At 42.7% G+C, this 24768-nt stretch overlaps 1 protein-coding gene across 1 annotated transcript in view; it reads left to right on the top strand.

Moving 5' to 3' along the window:
• LOC144498797 (triokinase/FMN cyclase-like) overlaps positions 1-24768 on the top strand; it is a 63627-nt gene that overhangs the window by 13251 nt on the left and 25608 nt on the right. The window contains exons 5-9 of the mRNA XM_078220481.1: positions 7141-7219; positions 12000-12089; positions 17045-17079; positions 21445-21529; positions 22222-22311. Of these exons, the coding sequence (XP_078076607.1) occupies positions 7141-7219; positions 12000-12089; positions 17045-17079; positions 21445-21529; positions 22222-22311 (379 nt within the window). The remainder of the gene's footprint in view (positions 1-7140; positions 7220-11999; positions 12090-17044; positions 17080-21444; positions 21530-22221; positions 22312-24768) is intronic.

Here is a 24768-nt window from a genome sequence, read left to right as displayed (position 1 = left end):
GTGCTTGGGCAACAGTCAACAAAATCTCCGATGGGCCGCACTCAGAACCCAGGTGGCTGCATGGGCCTTCCAGATCACAGGTTGCCAGCCACTGATCTACAAAATGCACTGCAGTAGAAGGGCAAGGGCAGTAGACAAGGGAATACGACCACCTGGAAGTTCCCCTCCAAGTCACTCACCATCTTGACTTGGAAATATATCTCTGTTCCTTCAATGTCACTGGGTTAAATGCCTGGAACTCCCTCCCTAACAGCACTGTAGGTGTACCTACACCACAGGTACTGCAGTGGTCCACCTTCTCAAGGGCAATTAGGATGGCAATAAATGCTGGCCTAGCCAGCAGTGCCCACATTCCGTGAATAAATAATGTAAAAAAGAAATAGCTGAGGCACCAATTGTAATATTTCAAAATATTGTGTTAACAGGAATTTTCAAAGAACTGGAGGATGGTGAATGTTATACCTTTGCTCAAAGATAGGAAATGATAAGCCATTTATTTATAACTAGGTTGTAGATAGACTCCTCGGCCACAAAGTAGAGCTCCATGGCATTTATAGTTTGTGCTATGGATATGGTTTTAGTATCAAAATGGCATACATGCTGTGTGTGCACATTTCAAAGTGCATGCACTGGAAATATACTGAACAGGCAGCTTGTGATAACAGCCAGCATCTAATGCTGACTTGACACCAGCATTGTAGTTTTCAACCTTGCTCGATGCCCTCTGGTAAACACACATCTGAATATGCGTTCAGCAGCAGGAAGGACTTCAATATCAGTGCTGTTTAAACAGATCAACAACTAACTTTCAGGTTAACTGCTGATCAATTTTGACTGGCACTGCCTGAGTTTGCAGAAGTGCTGGGAGCTTTCTAGTGCTGTTTAAAGTTGGTGAAATTGTCATGGAGAGATATAACACGTGGTTCTAGTCAGATCCCTTGTTCACAGTCATGGGCGCTATAGTTACAACCCCTCATCATCTGCAACATGAAAGAGAGATGAAGCACAGGCTGACAATGTTAGAAATTCAGGTCTCTTTAAGAGTAAACAAAGCCTTGCTTCAAAGTGAACTGAGAGCAGGTAATACTTATTGAAGCTTGTACTTAAGAGATGGGGTTTTCCCCCAGTAGGAGATCGCTACTGGACAGAGAGAGGATCCAGAAGGGAAAAGTGGAAACTAATATTTATACTAAACTGTAGTATTGCAATAAAACATTTGTGAATCATTAAAATGCCTTCTCTGCCTCATCTGGTAAATGGAGATTCACCTGTAAACCATAGACAAGATAGAAGGGACAAGCTGTTCATAGGCCTTATCCATCCAGGATCTTTAGGGAGTTTTTCCACTTCCACTTACCCAGGAACAAGCTGTTCTTCATCTCCATTCTATGAAGAATGCATCATTTTTTGATGTAAAGGGTTATCACCAAATTTGTGCTTTTAGACGTTTGTATTTCTGTTTGAGGCATTCATGTATTTAATGAAAAAGCGTTGGCCTTTACCTGCCATTAATTTTTAGACATAAAAATAAAGGGTTTATGTACCTGCAACTTCCCATAATATTCTCCTTGTAAATTCCACTTCTTGCAGGCAGCGTGAAATTAGGCCTACACTTCAAGTTACAGAGCTTGTCTGTGAGTGCTTCTTTTCACATTTCTGGATCATTCGTGAACTGAGATAGTTAGGAACAGTGTCCATTTTATTAAAAATGGGATTAGCATACATGGTATGACAATAATGATAGCAGGAAAGGTTGACTTGCTGCAAACTAAATGCAGATTTCCTGGGAAACATTGACTCAAGTAAGCTTGAAGCTGCACCACCTGCTGTCTGCAATTGATGTTTTCTGAAAATATCCCCAGTACAAAAGGCAGAGTTGAAGAGTCAAGGGTTCAGCTTGAAGTTCTAATGGTTGCGATGATCTTTTTAAAATAAAAGGAAAAGGTTCCCAGAAATATGTATTTTTTTGATCAGGGTTATCTCTGGCAGATTTGACCTTGTGGTTTTAGACGTTGTTTGCTCTATGGTTAAAGAGTAACACAATAAGGTTTGCCTTACAGAGAAATGTCAAAGGATCGGAAACTGTAATTTTAAGATGTGTCCATGATTAAAATGTTCAAGTTAGACACATTGGGCTAAAACCTGGATATGGCCAGCTCACAGGTGTAGGGATAGCCTGATTAAGATGATGCAGGTCACAAGCAATCTTTGTACTGCCTGCACATCATAATGATTTTTTAAAATTTCCATATCGTAATTTATTATAATTAAAGTTCAAATCTCCGGGTTCGCCTCTGTTTGTGCCTGGGATGGGTCTTGCAATCCGTCTACAGAAAAAGAAGCAGTCCTTGCAGCGTTTCTTCAAAGCAGACTTTGTTTTCATTCCTGCAATTTCCTGTACACCTTGTAATTGACTTGGTTCAAGAAAGGGCACGGCAGTCAATCTTCGCATCTTATGAGGATCTTGCCCAATTTTGGGTCTCATTGTGATCACGGTACTTAAATGCTTTTGTGTCACAGAATATATTGATAGCCTATAGAGGACTGGGCACCTGCTCAACTGCCACAGAGGCCTGTTGACCACCTGCAGCAGATTCTTGATAAAAACGGCCATCCTGTTAGCACCTTCAAGTGGGCAAAGTCCAAGTTTTCTCCTATCCTTAAATGCTCGATAGATATCAGCTTGAGGCTTTGGTTTCTTTTATTTAACCCACTGATTAGATGTGGTAGAGTTGAGCACAGACCCAGAGAGCAGCCTCTATTTTAAGCGCTGGCCTCCTGTTGCATCCCCGATTGTGGTTTGCAGCCACGTGCTAAACCTGCTGTTGGGTAGTGTCTGTACGCTCAACAGGGGACTCAACTGCATGCAAGGTTAACACAAGTTGCAGTGAGTCAGCACTTTTTAAGCCAGCCTGCACGTACAAGGAATAAAGTTTACCAACTGAGTAGCAAGCCAGAGAGAAGGCTCCCTGATGCAGTGATAAAGCCCTTAGTCCAAGAGTTGGAAAGGAGGAGAGACATTCTGTTTCTGCAAGAGACCCTCCTGGCGTATACTGTGAAGAGAGTGGGAGCAATTAGGGATTAATGCAAAGTGTCTGTCTCTGAGAAACTGGCTACAAAACTTTCATTTCCCTTGCTAGTGGCCAGGCTGAGTGAATACATCTTCAAATATCATATCCTACCCACTACACCAGCAACCTCCGCTCAATGCACTAGATCCTCATCACTCATCCGTCCACAATTTCTAGCAATCAGGACACAAGTCTAACATATATTTTCCTCAAGTTAGCAATGTTGTTAGTTCTTGGCCACTCCCTGTGTTGGGCACATGGACAGTCAATGAGGGAGCATCTGAGTGAGAAGCTTGTTGTTTTTTGCTGCCCTTTCAAAAAAAAGATTTTAAAATATTCTTGATTTTATATATTGTATATAATTCCCTCCTTGTACTCTTTTGTTATGGTTAGTCCTTGGCATACCTACCACTGCTTCAAGCCTTTTGGCATATCTCACAGCTCCACATACTTCCAACTTTTCAGCTTTGACAAGGATACTACCCAGACATATTGCAACGCACTCACTGATGCTCTCCTGACACTCTGGCACTTGTTGCAGGGCAAGGTGGTACACAATAGGAGAGAGCTGCAGAGAACTGATAGGTACATCTACGTCTCCTGAGTCTCTTGGAGGAAACAATATTCTGAATGATTGGTGCGATAGTGACTGAGGCCATTGCAACTGGCGTCGCTGAACCCACCCACTTTGATGGCATGTTCCTGTCTTTTGCATCTTCTCAAATCTTACTTCACCCTCATTTCACAATCTGGTGCAAAGTACACACTGCAGATGCTACAACTGTGCATCTCACACTTTCCACAAGCCTGTTGCTCACTGTTATAATCTTCTCCTTGTGCACTTATGTTTTTAGGTAACCAAAATCTGCCACCTGGCCAGTTGTATGTCTTGACAATGAAGAGTGAGAAGAGCAGATGTCAGACTTCTCACTTGGTCTGACACCAGCTGAGATACTAAGTCTGTTCTACTTTATATGGTAGCATAGAGTTGGAATGAGCACATGATGAGTAACCAGGCATGAGTGGACTGCAAACAAGCCAGAAGGAAAGGATAGTGTGTGCCAACTGCTCAGAGGATCAAGCCACAGACAAGCTCTCCTGCAGAAGACTCCAATGACAACCTCAATATGGGTGGCATACAGAATAAGACAGATGGGCATATATATCTCAGGCCTGGCACAGAGCCAGATTGGAGCCAGTCTTTCCCAGCATGGAAGTGGTAACCAACTGAATAACAGCAACTGCTGATCCAGTGTCCATGATGGGATAACTCAGCATAGGGAAAGGATCAGGAAAGGACCTGGCATGACAGGTGCCAAGGAAAAGCACCAGGGTGAAAAACAGAATATTATACCTATTACTGGAAAGTCTTGTTGGGTAAATTTGTTATGAGGGCATTGTGATGATGATCAAGTGAACTGGAGTCTGATGAGTCATTTGCAGGCACTCTGTCTAGAACAATAATTCTCCTCATCCTGCGATGCTTGCTGGAGCCCTAGTGGCAAGGGAAATTGCCTTAGCCATGTTGTGTAGAATGCAGCAGACTACCACAAGTTCCTGGGACTTGCCTTAGCTGTCTCTCAGCTTGGGCTTTGAGCCAACCAAGCCTCATTATGTATGTTGGCTGAGAGCCTGGACAGCTGTTAGAATACGAGAACAGCTGCTCCCCAGAGGAAACGTTTGAGTGACAGCTCAGGCTGTCTGATCTCTGCAGTCAATTTCTCAATGTTTGTTGACACATGTTAAGTGGTTTCAAGGATTTGAGGTTTTTGAAACCTCAAAGGGTATGAATAATTAACATTTTTATTAGCTTACATTCCAGACTTTTTTACAAAGCTATTTTCTTGCACATCCCACTATACACAATGGTACTCAAGAAAGTGTACATTGGGTCAACAGGCACAGAAGTACCAGAGCTTGGTATAAAGGGTGGGTGGAAGGACAGAGTTTACATAGGGGGCATGAGGTGACATAAGATGTGGGTTGAAGAGCAGAGGGTGGTAGAAGGGCAGAGTTTGGCATGAGGGGAAATAGAGCGAGGTGGAAGAGCAGACTTCGGCATAGGGTACAAGAGGGGACATAAGGTTGCGTGGAAGGATAGAGGTTTGCATTCGGGGCCTGAGGGGGTTGGTGAGGGGATGTAATTTGGCAAAGGAGGCATGAGGGGGACATTTCTGAGCCTACCTTTTAACAGGTAGGCCATGCAGACAAGTGTTCATGACTTCTCTAAGGGACTTGAACCACAACTCTTCAAAAATCTGGCCTGGTTCCATGAAAATTGCATAGGATCCAGGATATGCGTATCACTGCAATGGAGCCATATAGAACGGGAGTGCCGGATGCGAGCTTTTGTCAGGAACCAGCCTGCACCCTTTTAAGGCACTCCTGAAAATTTGACAGTCTGGGAATGGAGTTGGGAATCCTGGAACCAGGACCCATCCAACATTTTTAAAGAGTTTTTGAATCAACCCGAAATGGTGAAAATTCAGGCCATTGTCACTGAGTGTTAATGATGTTTCGTGAATTTGCATGTAAATAGCCATTCCTCTGTTATGAATTTATTTGCATACCTGTCATAGATTTTGTTACTACTTTAGTCTTGATAATTGTCTAATTTATCCAAGAGGTCAACAGCTGACATTTTTACACATGTCAACGTAGAAAATTCAAAGCTGAGAAATACCTCTAAGATAGTGTACATATCCCGTTGATAGTTAATGATTGAAATAACAACCCTGACTGGGGCCATTGTTTAACAGTATTTTAAAAAACTATTTAATACATGAAATTTCAAAGCTTCACAGCGTTTTGAAATTATAATTCACAGTTTGGATCTTTTTCTGTTTAAAAATTAAACCTGAAGTCCTCTTTGTAAAATGGAAACAAATCGATTGTGGCTAGAGTGCGGTGGCACATGAATGTATCAAGCCACAAGTATCCCCAGTGTGGCATTTTTATTTGCCGTTGTGCCTAGCTATATGGTAATTCCTGGTTGCAGGATAGAGAAAAGAAAATTGCTGTATGAGTGGGATTTTGTACTTCAGATATATGCTTTTCTGACATTCTGCAAAGTGTAGTGACCCAATACATTTAAGAAGACAACAGACTGAATGTAAAATCAGAGACTGGTTTATTAATTAATTATTAAGTGAACAGAGAAACATTTGAAGCATGGCTGCAACTTGTGACAAATACTGGCCTCATTAATGAGCTAAAGAATTATTATTCTTGAACTTTCTCTCTTTGGTATGTAAACTTCTGTGTCGGCCTGATTGATTCAATTTTCAGGGAAGTTTACCTCCCACATACCCCAATTAGCAGCTCTTTGGAACTGACCTTAAATGTATGCATTTCTGAAGGTGGGCACCATTCCATCAAACTTGTTAGTCTGGCTTGGCTGTATTGTATAACATAACACTGCTATGTCGCTTCCTATCCAAGCCCTCGGCATGAAACTGAGCGAGTGGCTAGAAATGATACAGTAATGTTTGAGCGAATAAAGGACTAGCTGTGACACAGATGCTCTCTATGGTTGATTGCACTGATCATAGAATCATAGAAACCCTACAGTGCAGAAGGAGGCCATTCGGCCCATCGAGTCTGCACCGACCACAATTCCACCCAGGCCCTACCCCCACCCATTTACCCGCTAACCTACGCATCTCAGGACTCTAAGGGGCAATTTTTAACCTGGCCAATCAAACTAACCTGCACATCTTTGGACTGTGGGAGGAAACCGGAGCACCCGGAGGAAACCCACGCAGACACGAGGAGAATGTGCAAACTCCACACAGACAGTGACCCGAGCCGGGAATCGAACCCGGGACCCTGGAGCTGTGAAGCAGCAGTGCTAACCACTGTGCTACCGTGCCGCCCAAATAGTTGCCTTGAGATTATAAATGAAGAATTTCTACTTGAGGTATTTAGTGGACCTGTGGAATTGTATTATAGCATGGAACCAAACATTTTCAGAAAGGAATGGAGGAAAATTAGAAAAAAACCTTTGATTAATTATATCTAAGTCTAAAGCCTTCCTCTGTGCTTATTGTACTAACTTTACTGTTGGCAGATGGCTGGGGCCATGTCTGAAATGGGGAAACCACTTGATGAAATTGTAAAGAAACTGAACATCGCTTTAAGTAAATTAGGTAAGTGATCAAACTGCAGAACCAAACCATGGAAAATATTCTAGTTGATTGTAGCTAATTCAATACACTTAGAGCCTGCAGGCATAATTAAGGATTCAATTAAGAGGAAATTTAATCTGTATTTGTGACTGGAAATCTACAGCCGTTACAGTTTATTGTCACTTTGCATTTAAGAAGCAGGCAGGACTGCCTGATGACTGTATTAACTCAAATTAGTTTCGGCATAAAAAATTGGAACCCTCAGATGTGGGCCTACATTTATCTGAAATTGGATTTCTTATCCTATTCTTTTTGTAGCTAACTGTAGCCACCAAAGTTTCCTGTTTCTTTTAACAGTGATTGTGTCAGACATAGATTTTAATAGGAAGCATTTCTGTTTGGCTGCTGGAGCTCATGGTAGATTAAGGAAATAACCAGACTGATTAGGCTGTCAGGCTGATTAGCGAGGATGGTCTGGTTTGTTGAGCAGAAATAAATAAGTTTCTGGGTTGGTCCTGTAATATCATTTCACCTCTATGGGAGTTACCTTCAAAGGGAGGGGATTGTTATGGTAATCTAAGACATGAGAGGGGAACTAATTTACATGTCGCATGATTATTTGGGGAAAAGGAAGCCAGCTGGTTGCCAGCTTTGTTTCGTCAGTGCAGAACTCCTGACTATTCACCCAAGCACTATTGATTCTATGATTCAAAGCGGGGAGTGGAAGGATTAACTGTGCATCGTAAGGATATCATTCATCCAGACCAAATTTTAGGACATTAGCGAACTGTGTTTTCTATGCACTGCCAACCTTAGAATGCTTGCTCAATTGCCTTTTTTAAAATCCTGTTCTGCAATGACCTTCCATATATGGAACATAGAGTAGACAGTCTTCTGTACCTACTCTATTGCATGCCACCTCCAGCATGGCATTTTCTGCTTAGAAACATTGGTTCCTCTGCTAATACCCAATCCATAGCTCACTTAGTAGTATATTCCTAATGTTTCAGAGATGTTCTGCACCAAAAAAAGTAGACATACCTAATAATTTCAATTTAAGCAAAATGGGTACTTAGTGATTAATCATTTGGAATTAATAGAACAGTAGTTTAATTAAGCAGCTGAATTAGAGGAGGAATCCTTTTCCGTAATCATCAGTGAAATGTATACAACCTGTACAACATTGCACAGAACATTGAATCATTCCCTTTGACCTTGCATGTACTGGGGGGCGGGTGGATTTTGAGCCTACACTCTCCATCAGTTGGAATGGCCGCAAGCGCTCAAAATCCAGAAAGCGCGGTTTGCACCAGTGGGTTTCCGAAATCCTTTCTTACAGGCCTCTTGTCGGTGGAGTGGTCTGAAACACACTGCAGGGCTGCAGAAAGCTCACTGTAATACATATTAGCTTGTCATTAGCGCACACTCCCTGTGGATTTTGAGCTGGTAGCGGTTTAAAGTCATGCCGGCGCGATTTATAACAGGACTACAGAAGCATGAACCTGGCGCCGTCACCTCTCAAAAGAGGGGAGTCTCGGAGGTGAGCACACACCAGCCAGCACCTTATGCGGTGTGCACTGCTCAGGGGGAGCAGGAGAGGATCCGGGGACAAAGATATGTTCAACTCAGGGGTGGAGGGTCTCACAGTAGCCATCTGGGGAGAAGGATCAGGAGGGGTCACCTGCATGCCTTCTCTACCCTTCATGCCAGGGCATCCCTTGTTCTAAAGGGCTTGTGAAGGCTGGTCCGCAGGTATTACTTTCTGTGTCCCCCATCGTGGGTTCCTGAGTGTATTGCTGCTGAGGGAGTGCCCTTTTTTATTGGCTGGCAAGAGGGACAGAGCACCGCCATTCTCATTCTCCACAGGGCTGAGGTGCCAGGTGAGTGTGCTGGTACCTCTCAAGCTTGGTAGCACGAACAGACAGGCTGGAGGCTCTGTTGGTGGACTAAGTGAAAGTTAATAACATACAATCATAACGTAATGGTGACATTAGTGCTACAGTGCCTGCATTCTATTTGCCTATGGATTCTTAATCATCTTCACCATCACGCTACATCTAGGTGTATTGCCAGGATCCACAGCCTGCTGGCTGCCAGGCCCTTTTGCCTGAGGTGACCTTGGTGGACGTCTATGGGGGAGCTGGGACCTTGAAGGTCCAGGCCTGCTCTCAGACAGCACGGATATTGACTGCTGCCCTCCTTGGTGTTAGGGGCTGGAAATGTGTCACTCATAGGGAGGGGGAGGCATCAGATGGGCCAGAGACACCCAGAGTTCCTTGGATGGAGGGCACCAGGCTGTACTCCTGCTGATTCTCTTCTCTATGGGATCCCAGGGGCCCCTGTGCTCCTCCAAGAGATGAAGGGGCAGCTGGAGTGAGATCCAGAAGCCCCGCTGTCCTCTGGCACAGATACTCGTGAATACCCACCTGCAGCATGCAGTGGACATCTCCTGCCACGGAGTGCGTGTTGTGCACCAAGGTCTCCACTGCGGACTCCACTCTCGCAGTGTTTGCCTCAGTGCGCTGCATTGACAGCACCATCTCCTCAGTGAGAAGGCAATGAGACTCCTCCAATCTGCCAGGCAGTCCAAGGAGGGCTGTTGTCATCCCTCCCTGAGTTTTGTAACTCTGCCTTTGCAGCTCCAGCATCTGTGGGATGACTGGACCCAGGGGATCATCATCGGCCTGGAACTCAGCAGAGTTCTGGGCTCTAGCATCCCTCTGTTTGCTGGTTCCCTGCAACGTCCCAGCCTCCACCTGCTGTCGATCTTCAGCTATGAGGCGCTCACCAGTTAGTGCCTATGTATTAGACCTACCAAGGTGCTAGTATTTGTGCTGGTGCCGGGAGTAGATGACTGCTGTGACGCTTTTTCCATGGCGGGGTCAGAGACATCCTCTGCACTGCTGGACTCCAGTAGTTTCGGGGGCACGAGGATGGTTTGGCCTGTTCCGAGAATCGGCCTGCAAGAGAAGGATCATGGTATCAGTGCATCATAGGGGATATGGAGGGCACATTGCTTAATCACTTGAGGAATGACAGCATTTGTGTTGAGGACTCTCATGTTTCTTTGCTGCCCCCACTTCACCAGCAGTGCATGCACGGTCTGTCTCCTTCACGGTCAACTCGATGCCACGCTCCTCGAAGTGGGTGAGGCTTTGCAACTCAGGCATTACACCGACTGTCTGTGCCCGCTGGCGCCTGTTGTGCTCCCGTTTGTCCTGCAATTACACAAATTTGGAGAGCACATAATTGACCTGTATTCCCCTGGGCTCGGGAGAGAAGTATCAGCCCTAGCTCTATTCATGATTCCTGCTGAAAAGTATATTTGCATGGATGTCATGTGTGAGAGCAGGATTGGAAATTATTTCAAGGCTGTCCATTATTAAAACAACAACTCGTATTTATTTAATCCCTTTTAATAAAGGAAAACATCTCGAGCCTCTTCCCAGAACATCATCAGACAAAAAAGCATGCTGAACCAAAGAAAGAGATATTTTAAGAGGGTCTTAAAAGCGAAGAGGGAGAGAGGCTTAAAGTGAAAATTCCAGAGTGTCAGGATGGATGGCTGAAGCGGGGAGTGGGGGTGGCATGAGGAGGGTTACAAAACATTACAATGTAAGAGGAATATCCCATCCAAAGAGGGGCTTTGAAGAGTTGGACAAAATTACAAAGAACTGGAGGGGTAAGTGATGAAGAAATTTAAAACCAAATTAAGTACTTGCGAAACTGGAAGCCGAAGCAATGTTGGTGGCTAACTGGGTGAGCAGGACATGTGCTGGATAAGATATGGGTAGCAGAGCTTTAAATTAACTGCTGTTTATTGAAGGTGAGGGATGGGAGACTGGGCATCAGAGCATTGGAATAGTCAAGTGTGGATCTGCAGAAGCATGGAGAAGGATTTTAACAACAAATGCACGGAGGTAGGTAGGAAGTGGCTAATGATGTTATGGAGTTGACACCAGATTATTTTTTTGATGGGGTAGTTTGGAAGCTCGATTTCAGAACAGAAGATTAATATTGCGAACAAATTGGTTCAACTTTAGGCAATAGACAGGGAAGGAGATGGAAATTTTGGTACGGTATGAAGTTTGTCGTGAATGTGGGATGCTAGTTCAGTGTTTAGCTGAAGAAAACTGACTTATCCACAACCGAATATTAGACAATCAGACAACACAGAGGCAGTGGAGGGGCCGACAGAGCTGTTGAAGCAGTAAAGCAAATGTGTGGACGCGAACCCCACATTTGAAAATTATGGGGCAGTGCATAAACGAAAAGAAGGAGGGGAGTAGGGTGTCAAAGATAGATTCTTGGATGACTTCAGGGATCATTCTTCGAGAAGGAAGTGAAGCCACTGTTGTTTTGACAACACATTTGAAGTATGACTACCTGGGTAATATGATGCAGAACTATTAGCACCATGAGCTTGTACTTTAGCAAGAGTCAGCATCTTCAGTGAAAGAACAGACAAAACTCAGAGAAAAAATGATATATATCTATATATATATATATATATATATATATATATATGAGCGTAACCAGCATCCATGTTGCATTAAAAGAAGCTACTTGACAGGCATTGCATGCTATTTTTATTCCAGATTATGCTTTTGTCAGAAAAGCAGAGGCAGCACACATCACTATTAAAAGCTATTAAGCTTTAGGACCTCTGAGTTACTGTTGTCTAATTATCTGTTCAATTTAAATATAATTCCATCAATGTTGTTTCAGTGGAAACAGAATAATCTGCACAAGTTCCTTTTACTTATTCAATTTATTTCTCTATGTATAATTTCCTGTTCAGGTACAATGGGAATCTGTTTGTCGCCATGCAGTGTCCCTGGATCAGAGCCGACCTTCAATCTGGAAGCAGATGAAGTGGAACTCGGATTGGGTATGAGAGGCTGTGCAAAGCATACAACTTAACATAGAACAATTGTACAATACTGGTTAGAAATACAGTAGCATAGTACATTTAATTCAGCATGGATACAAAAGAATATCCCTCTCCAAGAAATAGAGAAAGAAACATAGAAAAAATCATGACTGATGGAGGCTATTTGCTGATTTTGACCACGTGAGTCGAAAAAGAGCTATCCAGCCTAATTCTGCCTTCAGCTCTTGGTCTGTAGTCCTTTACGTTATGGCACCTCAAGTTTATACCCTAGCTCCTCAGCTCCTCTGTAATCGTTCTACCAATTACTTTAAATGTACACCTCGTGGGTTACTGTTCTCTCTGCAAACAGAAATAGGTCATTTTCTATTCATTGTATCTCAGACCCTCATTATTTTATACAGTTGAATTAAATCTCCCGTCAACCTCCTCTTTTCCAAAGAAAACAGTTCCAGCCTATTGAATCTTTCTTTAAAGCTAAAATCCTGATTCCTGACATTATCCTTGTAAATCTTCATAACCTCTCTAGTGTGAGTCTCATAAGTGTCTCTCTAGAACCACATTCTTCCTGAAATACATATACCAAAACTTTATGAATTACTCGAGCTGTGGCCTAACTAGTGTTTTATACAAGGCTCACATAACCTCCCTGTCCCTCCTGGGATTTTCTGGCCCCGTCATAGCACGAGCCACTGTTGAAATTTTGCCAACCCAGCCAAAAGTCCAGTGGGCAGGACCAGAAAATCCTGCTCTCAGTCTCAACCAATAAAGGAAAATTTTTTATGTTCCTTCTTAACCACCTTACCTTCTAGTTCTCCTACCTTCAGGAATCTTGGACTTGCACTCCAAGATCCTCCTATTCCATGACATGTCTCAGAATCCTACCATTTAATGTATGTTTCCTCATTTTATCCTCCCACAATGCCATTACTACCATTATTTCTTAATTCTCTAATTGAATTCCACTTGCCTGTTTTTGTCCATCGACCAGTCCATTAATAGCTTTCTTCCTCACTATTAATCCCATGAACAATTTCTGTAACATCTGCAAACTTCATAATATGCCCCTTACATTTAAGTCTAAATTACTGATATCATGAACAGCAAGGGATCTAGTCCTAAGCCCTGAAGAACCACACTGGAAAAAGCCTTTCCATTTACCATTATCCTTTGCTTCATGTCAGTGAGCCAATGTTGGATCTAACTTACCACTTTCCATTGGACTCCATGAACTTTTAATTTCCTGGCCAGTCTACTATATGTCAAGAGCCTTACTATAATTCACAAAAACCACATCAAATGCACCAGCTTCATCATTCTTTCTGCCTCCTCAAAAATTTTAATTGAGTTAGTCCGACATGACTTTCTGTCAACAAATCCGTGCTGACTGTTTTTGATTGATCCGTGCCTTTCGTAAAGATTTCTACAATTTCAAAATTGTTCCCAATAATTTGCCCACCATCAAGTTTAGGCTGGCTGATTTATAATTATTTGGGTTATTCCTTCCTCCTTTTTAATCTTAGTTATCCTCCGGCACCATACCTATAGTCAGAGAACATTGAAAAAGTGATCAGAGCTTCCGTTATTTCTTCCCTTATTCTCCTTAGCATCATGTGATATATTTCTTCCAGGCTTATTGAATTATTCACTTTCAATGAAGCCATACAGCTTGAAATTTCCACCCTCGCTGTTCAGTCCATTAGATATTTCACACTTCCTCTCAGTTTTCCTTGATTTTTACATGCCAATATTTTTACATATCTCCTCTTTGCTTTCCTAATTTTCTTTTTTAGCTTCACCTCTAAAATTTCTAAACTCTATACGTTTTCTACAATGTTGTTTGAGCTTTTCGTATCTGACAGAAGCTTTTTATTTTTGCCTCATCCTATTCTGTATGCTCTTTGACATCCAGGGTGATCTAGACTTGGGAGTCCTATGCATTTTCATCCTGGGGTTATGTTTGTTATGAAACCCTCTTTATCTAATTACAGTAGTACTCATTTACCTTTTCTGGAAAATTATGGTTGAAATACTCCTGTGGTCAGACTAGAGATATTTCGGAATATATTCTTATTAAAATTAAAGAATCAACTGACCTGGAATTTCAGTAAATGAGTTATACCGTCAGGGTCCATGAGCCTGTGCTGATCCTGGCCTGGTTAATCCAAACATCTTCAATTGCTTTATTAATGATCTTGCCATGAGCAGGGATTGAGCTATTTATTTATTCATGCGTCGTTAGTGGCATAACCTTAACATTAGAATGGCAATTCAGGGGTGGTGTCTGTGCTTCTTCATACAAATGATAGTGCAAATCTGGAACTCTCTGAAAAATTTGTTAAGGCTTTGCTAACTGATCATTTCAAAATGTTAGGTAAATTTATTAAGGTAATTGGAGTAATGGCAGATAAATGGAATTGAAATACAGATCAGCCATGATCTAATTGAATAGCCAAACTGGTGAAAGGGCTGCATTCCTATGTTCAGCTCTGTCCACAACTTGAAGATGTTTGGATTAACTAGGCCAGGATCAGCACAGGCTCTTGGACCCTGACGGTATAGAGTCATAGAGGTTTACAGCATGGAAACAGGCCCTTTGGCCCAACTTGTCCATGCCGCCCTTTTTTAAAACCCCTAAGCTAGTCCCAATTGCCCACATTTGGCCCATATCCCTCTATACCCATCGTACCCATGTAACTATTTAAATGCTTTTTAAAAGACAAAACTGTATCTGCCTCTACTACTACCTCTAGCAGCTTGTTCCAGACACTCACCACCCTCTGTGTGAAAAAATTGCCCCTCTGGACACTTTTTTGTGTCTCTCCCCTCTCACCTTAAACCTATGCCCTCTAGTTTTAGACTCCCCTACCTTTGGGAAAAGATATTGACTATCTAGCTGATCTGTGCCCCTCATTATTTAATAGACCTCTATAAGATCATCCCTCAGCCTCCTACGCCCCAGAGAAAAAAGTCCCAGTCTATCCAGCCTCTCCTTATTACTCAATCCATCAAGTCCCGGTAGCACCCTAGTAAATCTTTTCTGCACTCTTTCTAGTTTAATGATATCCTTTCTATAATAGGGTGACCAGAATTGCACACAGTATTCCAAGTGTGGCCTTACCAATGTCTTGTACAACTTCACCAAGACATTCCAACTCCTGTATTCAATGTTCTGACCGATGAAAGCAAGCATGTTGAATGCCTTCTTCACCACTCTGTCCACCTGTGACTCCACTTTCAAGGAGCTATGAACATGTAGCCCAAGATCTCTTTGTTCTGTAACTCTCCCCAACGCCCTACCATTAACTGAGTAAGTCCTGCCCTGGTTCAATCTACCAAAATGCATCACCTCGCATTTGTCTAAATTAAACTCCATCCGCCATTTACTCATTTGTCATAACTCATTTGTCATTTACTCATAACTCATTTACTGAAATTCCAGGTCAGTTGACTCTTTAATTTTAATAAGAATATATTCTGAAATATTTCTAGTCTGACCACAGGAGTATTTCAACCATAACCATGATTATGAAGCCATTCTTGCTAACCCATCTTTGGAGGAGAAGCTTAACTGGATAAACACTGTGGCACAAGATCTGACCAGAAACTGAATATTCTGGCAGTTAGATCATCGCCTTATCCCAAGGTGTCTCTTCCCCAGCTACAAGGTTCAAATCAGTTTTGTAATGATTTGGTCATAACTTCCCTGGATTGGTTCAGCCACAATAGCACAAATGATTCTTAACTCACTCAAACGCAGCAGTCTACTTAATTGGTACCTCCACAACCGTACTCCATTTTCACCCGCTTTCCACTACCAGTATATATTACTATAGGATGTATACAACAACTTTCCGGTCTTTCTTGAACAGTTCTTCCCAAGCCTGAAACCTCTACCACTGAGAAGAACAATAGCAGCGACATCATTGGAACACCATTACCATCAATGGCAGTCATCTTAACATAGACATTTTATATTGTTCCTTCAGTGCCATGACGTCAATATTGTGGGATTCCCTATCCAACAATAATATGGAAGCAACATCACTACAAAGAGAAGGCCAACCAGCACCATTTTGAGAGCATCTAGGGATTGGCGATATATTTCTAGTGTTGCCAACAAAGAACAAAGTGAGTTAAGGAGAGGAAAACAATCTAGAGTCCTTGACCCTGGTCACTATCCAGTGACCCCTTTAGGAAAGTACGTGTCTGTGGCCATCAGGCAAATGCAGTGTCATGCTTGGCTACAGTACCCAACACAACCAAATAAAATACCAGTTTAATAAGATAGCAAAGGTTGCTAAATGAGTGAAATCATACCTTAGAAAAAGTTAATATCCTTACAAGATAGAGGAGATATAATACTCCTTTGCAGTCGGTGTAAACACATGATAACTGTACTGCACACATCGTACCATTCTGGTGAGAGAACATGTGTCTTCCCTTTTCCAGATTTGGAAAACTGAGAACCTGTCCCAGATCATCTCCTTCTGCAGGCTAACACAGAAAAACAGACCATGGTCCATTCCAAGGCAGTGGGTCATGCAGAACAGAATTTTATACCGAGTTATATAGAATAGGAAGTTAGCATGTTCCTCAGCCTGGCCTCAATTTCAGCAGATTTGGAGTACTGTTGTTGGTCTCGACCACTGAGTTAAGCAACTGAAAAAAAAAAATCAAACTGGGTCCCTTCTTGAACTCCTGTTGGAAAGTGTATTGGTATGGACAGTAAATGAAACAGGTTGGATTTGGCCAAGATACATCCTTTATGCTTCAGTAGAACGCTCACTATTGAGGTATATGTCAAATGCTCCCTTGAGCAAGGCACCCAAAGGTGGATGTTTGCTATGGAATTCTGTCCAAGCAAATGTCACCATCTTCAGAAGAGAATAGACAATTTTAAAAATCAGCAAAAGCAGCTACATTGTTTTGAAACCAGGTCTGCTTTTGTTTAGGTATCCACGGAGAAGCTGGTATCGAGCGGATAAAGGTGAGAGAGCTTTAAACTATAAAATGTAGGAGATATACATCAGTGGAAATAAAAAGTTAAAAATGTATTGTCCAATAATTTCTGTCACTTCAATGGAGACAATACTGTGTACATTGCATTGCGTAACAACCAACAGGCAGAGCAGAAAATTCAGCTATCTGCCACTGCTGGTCTATAAGGGGGACCTGAATGACGGATTTGGTGCTGACTGCCTCAGTGCTCCATTTTCCTTCATTCATTACTGACTCAGGCTGTTGGAAGGCTTTGCTGAAATTAAAATACTTGTACTGAAATATTTTGGTTTTTGGCCCTACAAATGACATGCTATTAATTGGTGTCAGCGGTTGCTCAATGGTATTACTCCCTCCTCTTGAGTTGGAAGTATGTGGGTTCAAGGCCCACTCCAGCAGTTTGAGGTCAAAATCAAGACTGCTATTTTAGCATAATATTGAAGAGAGCTGAACTGTCAGAGCTGTCATCTTTTGGATGAAATGTAAATCCATGACCCTGTCTGCCTGGTAAAGTAGCATAAAACATCCCATTAACTGTTTTGAAGCACAATAGGGGAATTTTCCCGAGTGTTCAAGCCAACATTTAACCATCAAACAATGTCACTAAAATAATGAAATAATTTATAATTATTGCGTTGCTGTTTTGGTACCTTGCTAAGTGTGAATTGGCTGCTGCATTTCCTACGTTAAAACAGTGACTACATTCTAAAAATACTTAAATCACCGTAAAGATGAAATTATGAAAAATGCTATATTAATTCCGGTTTGTTCTCTCCTTAAAAGAACTACATCCATCTACAAGTTGTGTTAAAAATATATTGTTTGTCATCTACACATGGCCCCAGTGACAGTATTTGAAAGAACTAGGTAAATGTTTAAGTACATCCTGACAACACCCACCCCTACCTCTCCGACACCACTCTTGTTCTGATAATTTCCATGCTGTTGGATAGGCTCTGTCACTGTAAAACCTGGATGAGCTGCAGTTCCCATCAGCTGAATATTAGGGAAACCAAACTATTTATGCTGTTGCAGTCTTTATCCATTCTTTTGTCACCTTTTAGATTTGAGTCCACTCATTCACCGCACTCTTCAAACTGTAACAATGATCCAAGTTATTTTGAGGATGGATATTATTTTAAAAATATTTTTGGGGAAATATTGTGATATTCTGTAAATAAGTCTGTGTGTGTGCAACTTACGTAATTAAGCTGGGGAAAGGTTAATGGAGACAGCTTGTCTCAGAGAATTTAGAGATGAAAGGAGTAGAGCCGTTAAATGCATGAATTTGTAATGAAGCTATGGTCAAGTGGAATCATAAGTAAATAAATAGAATTTAGAAACTTACATTAGGAGATGGACAGGAAATTACGTTTTCAGCTGTTAAATTTCAGAAGGGAGTCAGGAACCTTCGCAACTTGCAAAGGTTTCATAAGTGTACAAGGGAAGGTTGGTAAATTTTATTTGATCCGAAAGTGGAGCCCTTAGAAAAATATTAAAGATTTTTGTATTTTTAAAAAGCTAAGTTCAAAAGAGTGCGAAAAAGAATGGAATCAAAGACAAAAGTGGAAAGGATATTTAGGGAGAGGTGTTGAGCTGAAGTTGGGATTGGGGGCGGCACGGTGGCACAGTGCCTAACAGCGCCAGGAACCCGGGTTTGATTCCTGACTTGGGTCACTGTCTGTGGGGAGTCTGCATGTTCTCCCTGTGTCTGCGTGGGTTTCCTCCGGGTGCTCCAGTTTCCTCCCACAGTCTGAAAGACCTGCTGGTTAGGTGCATTGACCCGAACAGGTGCCGGACTGTGGCGACAAGGGGAATATCACAGTAACTTCATTGCAGTGTTAATGTAAGCCTTACTTGTGACTAATAAATAAACTACTTTATTTGTGGGGAAAACATCCTAGAAAGAACTTTGTGCTGAGAGAAGGTGCGAAGTTTGAAGTAGCCATCCAGAAAACCAGAAAAGTCTTGGGTTTCAGAAAGCAGCCTTATTTTTGAAGTTTCTTGGATTTCCACAGCAGAGTGGAAATGATTTTCAGAGGTCGTGTGATAAACTTTTACTATAGCGGACCTGATTTTAGCATCAAGTTGTGCCCGTTTTTGGATGCGAAAACTTGGTGAAGTCGGGGGTGAGGCGAGTAGCGCGATCCGCACCCTCCTCCGCGTCGGTTTCCCCTTTACCAAGGCCCGAAAATGGCCGCGATCGGGACCGCGCGGGAAATGGGCGCGGTCCCGATCGCATGCATTTAAATTGACTTAATGGGCTGCACACACAACCTTACTGGCACTTCCCCCTTTACCACCGCGTTCGCCCATCCAGATTCGGCACGAAACAGACATGCTCCACAAAAGTCCAATTTGTATGCTCCAGTTAGTGAGGAGGTAAGTGCTGAGAGTCTGACGGCTCTCTGCTTGAGATCGGTTGGGGGGGGGCGTCCGCTGCCACTCTGCCTGAGATCAGTGAGGAGGAAGGGGGGTCCGCTGCCACTCTACCTGAGATTGGTGGGGGGAGGGGGCTGCGATCGGTCTGGGTGGCAGTTGGGTGAGAGGATAAGGGGGTCAGTAATGTTGTGGGGGTGGGGCAATGTCTGTGGGGGCCATGGGGAGGCATTTTCTGGCCCGGGTGCGATGTGATCAGGGAGCACATTCTATCTTTTTCCTGCGCATGCGCAATTGGAGGCGCCAATCGGAGTTGCAGGATTTCGGACATGTTAAGCCCTGCTCACAGGCTTCTGCAGCGCGATTTAGAATCAGTGATGTTTTTGCAGGCAGAGTGCGTATGGAGGTGCCTGAAAACGGGTCTAAAAGTCGAATCTGAAACACTCCCAGTTCCAACTCCACCCAGTACTTAAAATCAAAGTGGTAAAATAGGGCCCTGCATCAGCAGTTTTGTCTTGCACAATATTATTGGATTTTTGTGATCAAACATCTATACTGAAGTGTTGCCTGGAAGGTGTTTACTTTTGGGTCTGACCAAGTAATTCTTTTGGGGGAGTAAAATGGAAAATGCTGGAAAGGCATAGCAGATCTGACATCATCTGAGGAGAAAGAAACAGAGTTAATGTTTTGTGTCCTTATGACTCCTCTTCAGAGCGAAAGAGAGGGAGAAATGTGATGGATTTGATACTGTTTAAAAGGGGATAGAACAGGTGGAGCAAAGTAGAAAGTCAGAGATAGGTGGGAGCTGGGAGAGATTGGACAAAGATGTTTGGGCACAAGAGAAAGGAACTTTTAATGGCAGTGGTAAGGACTAAAGAAGGTGCTGATAGTGGCATAAAGGTAAGATAGCAGGATATGTTAACAGCAGAACACAAATCAGCGCTCTAAAAGAACAAGTGACAGATAGCCCTGTGGGGGAAGGGTGATCCAATGAGCAAAATAATTCAACTTTTTTTAAAAAAGAGAAAAAGAAGTCAAGATGGAGAAGAGGGTGCAGAGTCCATTGAACTCGGTGTTGAGTCCAGAAGGCTACAAAATGCCTAATCCTCCAGTTTGCTTTGGGCTTCACTGGAACATTGCAGCAGGCTAAGGACAGCCATATGGGCACCAGAGCAAGCTGGTGAATTGAAATGGCAAATGACAAAAAAGTTGGGTCATGCTAGTGAACTGAGTGAAAGCGTTCTGACAAGCAATCACTCAGTGTTTTTGGGAAGATATGTTAGAGAACCATTTTAACTGTGTAGCTGTAATCTTGTGTGCTTATGCTTTATTTTCTTCTTGTTAATAAATCTTTTAATTTAAAAAATCCCAAAACTGGTAACTGGAATTCTATGCTGCTGAGATTTGTTGGGCTTCTTCTCGTTTTCAGAATGCAAAAGGGTTACCGTCCCTAAGTTAAGTTTCCCTGTGAGATTGGGCTTGCTCAGTAATTAACATCTGCTGTGGTCATAACAATATGCATAACCTGCTCTGTACTAAGTCCTCCATACCCATTATCCCCTTTTTTGACACAAACAGGCTTCATGGACCTCAATGCATTTAATTGAAAATCCCTGTCCTATCAAATGCCTGCATGTCACCATTCCACGTTATGTGTACAGCTTCCTCCAGCTTTAAATTTCCATCTGTACCCATTGAGCCCCTTATTCTGACCTTTTGTGTATCCCTTCTACCTTTGCCTCATCAATGGTGGCAGATCCTTCAGCCACTTTGGCACTATTCCATCCCTAAATCACTGTTTCAGTAATGTGTGCACTTCAAAATGGCAGTAAATTGACCAACAAGTTACTACATTGGATCATTCCTGTAATGATACTTTGCCATTGTGATGGCACAGCAGTTGACATCTCACTGAATCCCTCTAACTATACTGTTGATGGCTAATCACCTTCTTGATTTTGTTCTCTTCCCCCAGATTATTTCAGCTGATGAAGTGATACGAAAAATACTTGATCACATGACAGATCCCTCGAATGAATCCCATTTGAGTGTGCAAACTGGTAAGTATCGAGTTGGGTGTAGGTGGCTTCTACTCTTTAGTCATCCTACAGAAGAGTTGCTCCATAATGGGTGATTGCTCGCCAGAACCCTTTCACTCAGTTCACCAGCATGACCTGACCTTTTTGTCATTCGCCATTTCAATTCAGCAGCTTGTTCTGATGCCCACATGGCTGTTCTTGGCCTGCTGCAATGTTCCAGTGAAGCCCAGTGCAAACTGGAGGATTAGGCACTTTACAGCCTTCTGGACTCAGCACTGAGTTTAATGGACTGCGCATCCTCTTCCTCATCTTGACTCCTTTTCTCTTTTTATTCCCAGGCAGTCATCAGCGAGTGATTTTAAAATATAAAGTTTAGTGGTGACAGAAAGACGGAGGTAAACCAGTTAGTAATATGCACCAGTCTGAAAGAGGAATTGAAAAACACAGGCTAAAAAAAAAAAGGCCCCTTTAATCACAGTTTGATGCTTTAAGTCTCTTCTCGATTTTGTCTTTTGTTTTGGGCGGTTCCCTTTTTGGGGGCTGCCCCTTTTAATTTCTCCCTCGGTTAATTTCATTTAGTTTAATTGGTTAGTCAAAAAGATTGACTGGATCATGGTGAAAGGTTCCCATTGTGTTTCCTTACTTCACAGATTTTAAGTGGATAAATTGGTTATCAGTTCTGTTTACTGTGTTTAATTTTACTTTGCCTCCAGGGGATCATGTTGTGTTGATTGTGAACAACCTTGGAGGCTTGTCCTGCCTAGAACTGAATATTGTGGCCAAATCTGCCATTAAATATCTGGGTAAGTATACAATATTTTCATCTGAGACTCGTGGCTATAATCTGAGCATTTGGTGTTGGGACAACATAGAACATAGAACAGTACAGCACAGAACAGGCCCTTCGGCCCACGATGTTGTGCTGAGCTTTATCTGAAACCAAGATCAAGCTATCCCACTCCCTATCATCCTGGTGCGCTCCATGTGCCTATCCAATAACTGCTTAAATGTTCCTAAAGTGTCTGACTCCACTATCACTGCAGGCAGTCCATTCCACACCCCAACCACTCTCTGCGTAAAGAACCTACCTCTGATATCCTTCCTATATCTCCCACCACGAACCCTATAGTTATGCCCCCTTGTAATAGCTCCATCCACCCGAGGAAATAGTCTTTGAACGTTCACTCTATCTATCCCCTTCATCATTTTATAAACCTCTATTAAGTCTCCCCTCAGCCTCCTCCGCTCCAGAGAGAACAGCCCTAGCTCCCTCAACCTTTCCTCATAAGACCTACCCTCCAAACCAGGCAGCATCCTGGTAAATCTTCTCTGCACTCTTTCCAGCGCTTCCACATCCTTCTTATAGTGAGGTGACCAGAACTGCACACAATATTCCAAATGTGGTCTCACCAAGGTCCTGTACAGTTGCAGCATAACCCCACGGCTCTTAAACTCCAACCCCCTGTTAATAAAAACTAACACACTATAGGCCTTCTTCACAGCTCTATCCACTTGAGTGGCAACCTTTAGAGATCTGTGGATATGGACCCCAAGATCTCTCTGTTCCTCCACAGTCTTCAGAACCCTACCTTTGACCCTGTAATCCACATTTAAATTAGTCCTACCAAAATGAATCACCTCACATTTATCAGGGTTAAACTCCATTTGCCATTTTGCAGCCCAGCTTTGCATCCTATCTATGTCTCTTTGCAGCCTACAACAGCCCTCCATCTCATCCACTACTCCACCAATCTTGGTGTCATCAGCAAATTTACTGATCCACCCTTCAGCCCCCTCCTCTAAGTCATTAATACAAATCACAAAGAGCAGAGGACCAAGCACTGATCCCTGCGGCACTCCGCTAGCAACCTGCCTCCAATCCGAAAATTTTCCATCGACCACCACCCTCTGTCTTCGATCAGACAGCCAGTTACCTATCCAATCGGCCAACTTTCCCTCTATCCCACACCTCCTCACTTTCATCATAAGCCGACCATGGGGGACCTTATCAAACGCCTTACTAAAATCCATGTATATGACATCAACTGCCCTACCTTCATCAACACACTTAGTTACCTTCTCAAAAAATTCTATCAAATTTGTGAGGCATGACTTGCCCTTCACGAATCCGTGCTGACTATCCCGGATTAATCCGCATCTTTCTAAATGGTCGTAAATCCCATCTCTAAGGACCTTTTTCATCAATTTACCAACCACCGAAGTAAGACTAACCGGTCTATAATTACCAGGGTCATTTCTATTCCCTTTCTTAAACAGAGGAACAACATTCGCCATTCTCCAGTCCTCTGGCACCATCCCTGTGGACAGCGAGGACCCAAAGATCAAAGCCAAAGGCTCTGCAATCTCATCCCTTGCCTCCCAAAGAATCCTAGGATACATTTCATCAGGCCCAGGGGACTTATCGACCTTCAGTTTATTCAAAACTGCCAGGACATCCTCCCTCCGAACATCTATTTCCTCCAGCCTATTAGCCTGTAACACCTTCTCTTCCTCAAAAACATGGACAAGAAAGAGAATGGATCACAAACTGGCTACAAAATAGAAACCAGTGTAGGGATTAAAGGTAGTTACTCAGACGGAAGATGAAAAGTGGCATTCCACAGAGATGGTGCTGGTACCACAAGTGTTCATTATTTTCATAAAAGATTTGGACTTTGGAATTGGAAATATAACTGCAATATTTGTGGGTGGGACCAAATTGGGAGGTATAATGAAAAGAGAAAATGCTTGAAAATCCCAGCAGGTCTGGCAGCATCTGTAAGGAGAGAAAAGAGCTGATGTTTCGAGTCCAGATGACCTTATGTCAATGCTAAGAGGCATAGAAAACGGAAGATATTTATACTGCAGGGTGAGGGAATTAAAGTTGAGTCATAGCCACAGAAACCAGGGGAAAAGGCTGCTAATGGCAGTCCATAGAGAGAATAAAGTGTGTGAATGGCCAAACGGCAGACAGGTTAAAATCAGAGGATAAGCTGTGGCAGATGAAGATGTTGGGAGGGAAAGGGGGAGAGGGGTAAAATTTAGAAAAAGGGGACGCAAAGGGGGAGGAAAGGTATGGAAAGGGGGGGATAAAGTGGGGGGAAAGAAAAATGAAGAAAGACAATAAAGAAATAAGAAGTAGAGAACAGTAAAAAAAAATTAAATAAAATGAAAACAAAGGGGTCGAGGTGGGGTAGAGCTAATTTCTGAAGTTGTTGAATTTGATGTTGAGACCGGAAGGCTGTAAAGTGCCCAGCCGG

This window comes from Mustelus asterias, chromosome 9, assembly GCF_964213995.1.
Source record: "Mustelus asterias chromosome 9, sMusAst1.hap1.1, whole genome shotgun sequence".
NCBI classification, from domain to species: Eukaryota; Metazoa; Chordata; class Chondrichthyes; order Carcharhiniformes; family Triakidae; genus Mustelus; species Mustelus asterias.
This window is presented reverse-complemented; position numbering and strand designations above follow the sequence as displayed.